This window comes from Pteropus vampyrus, unplaced genomic scaffold (assembly GCF_000151845.1).
Source record: "Pteropus vampyrus isolate Shadow unplaced genomic scaffold, Pvam_2.0 Scaffold769, whole genome shotgun sequence".
In the NCBI taxonomy this organism is placed as follows: Eukaryota; Metazoa; Chordata; class Mammalia; order Chiroptera; family Pteropodidae; genus Pteropus; species Pteropus vampyrus.
Genome location: NW_011889550.1, coordinates 14,516 through 16,606, shown reverse-complemented (window position 1 = coordinate 16,606; position 2,091 = coordinate 14,516). Strand labels below are relative to the sequence as shown.

Genomic DNA, 2,091 nt, shown 5'->3' with positions numbered 1-2,091 from the left:
AATACTTTATTTATAAATTGCTTAAACTCAAAATATAGACTCACTGATGGATACTTGTATGCTTGTTTCCTTTATACCAATCCTCCTTTATTTTCCAAAAGGTGTCTCTGCTATGTGGAACCACAGAACATAACAGGTGTCTTGAAATTTCTCCTCCTGGGACTCTCAGATGATCAAGAACTGCAGCCTCTAATTTTTGGGCTCTTCCTGTCCATGTACCTGCTCACCATGCTGGGAAATCTGCTTATCATCTTGGCTGTCAGCTCTGACTCCCACCTACATACCCCCATGTACTTCTTCCTCTCCATCCTATCCATGGCTGACATTGGTTTTACCTCTACCACCATCCCCAAGATGATTTTGGACATCCAAACTCACAGCGGAGTCATCTCCTATGCCGGATGCCTTATTCAACTGTTTTTTTTAAATCTTTTTGGATGTCTGGACAATACACTCCTAACTGTGATGGCCTATGACCGGTTTGTAGCTATTTGTTACCCTCTGCACTACCTGGTCATCATGAACCCCCGCCTCTGCAGCCTGCTGGTTCTAGTGTCCTTTTTGATCAGCCTTTTGGACTCTCAGTTGCACTGCTTGTTGATGTCACAACTTTCCTTTTGCACAAATGTGGAAATTCCTCATTTCTTTTGTGACCCTCCTCAACTCCTCAAGCTGGCCTGTAATGATACCTCCACCAGTAAAATATTGATCTATATTATTGGTGTCATCTTTGGTGGAGTTCCACTCTCAGGGATCATTTTCTCTTACTATAAAATTGTTTCCTCCATTCTGAGAGTCCCATCTTCAGGTGGGAGGTATAAAGCCTTCGTCACCTGTGGTTCTCATCTGTCAGTTGTTTGCTTATTTTATGGAACAGCCTTTGTGGTGTACTTCAGTTCAACCGTTTCACATTCTCCCAAGAAAGGTGCAGTGGCCTCAGTGGTGTATACGGTTGTTGTCCCCATGCTAAACCCCTTCATCTACAGTCTGAGGAACAGGGACATCAAGAGAGCCCTGCAGGGGCTCCTCAACAGAACAGCATAGTTTCAGTACTGCTCCCCTCCCCCACTTTTTGGTCAATGGATTAGAAATTACTTCAAAACCAAACATCTGGAATTGGTAAAATGCCTCTTTTGGCACACGATTTTTATAGCTCATGGTTTTCATTTCTTTTGATCTATTATTTCTGAAAGTCGCTCATTTTGGCACATATCTGATGGGATTAAGGGACTATTCTGTGATCCTATGTATGTCAAAATCACTGCACAATTGAATTTAATTACAAATATGAAATCTAATGTATTTGTCACCAATGACCCAGGCATCCTGTAGATATTGACAACTCTCTTTTGAATATATAGCTATATATGATTCCCAACCGTTTTCACCATCCATGCCTATTTTCCATAAAACTTTGGCTTTGTTCAAATTCGGATTGTGTGAAAAAATGTGTTCCTGGTCCTCAATCTATGATTCTTACTTGAAGCACCCGAGGAGCTTTGAAAACCTTCATGGCTGAGTCCCATCACCATAGATTACCATTTAATTGGACTGGAGAGTGAAGTTGGTAGTCGGTTAGGTGAGTCTAATGTGCTGCCAAGGTGAGAACTATTGAATTTTGTCCCTCTTTTTATTCCAGGATGACTTGTACGTCTTGGGTTCTTTACTGTTTATGATTAGGTCCTGAAGATCTCAAAGTGATCAGTGCTCATAAAGGCAAAGATACAAAGGAGTTTGCCTGAGTCACAGCCAATGCAATTTTTCCCTTATTTTTCTGGTAATAAATTTCTTTCTACATATTCTCTCCATCCACACTGCACAACTGTCCCTCTGTGCTGGATATGAAGCTATTGTTTTCAGCTCCAAACTTAGCCATATATAATGTAAGTTGTGATGCCGTGGGAATCTTTGAACTGCTGCTCTGATTTTCCATCCAGTTTCTCTATAGGTTAATCCAGTAAGGTCCATTAAAGGGCACACAAACCAACTTTTCCCTTACCCCTTAGACTACGGTGCCATCACTGTTTCCTGCAGTTATAACATTGTGTTACCATATTTTTTCCTTTCATCTTTTAAAAACCATCTAACCAC

At 41.0% G+C, this 2,091-nt stretch overlaps 1 protein-coding gene across 1 annotated transcript; it reads left to right on the top strand.

Annotated features, from left to right (window-relative positions):
• Positions 1-198: 198 nt before the first annotated feature.
• LOC105309545 (olfactory receptor 18-like) lies at positions 199-1,044 on the top strand. The gene has a single exon (XM_023526261.1). The coding sequence runs from the start codon at positions 214-216 to the stop codon at positions 1,042-1,044; it is 831 nt and encodes a 276-aa protein (XP_023382029.1). The 5' UTR covers positions 199-213.
• The last annotated feature ends 1,047 nt before the right edge of the window (positions 1,045-2,091 follow it).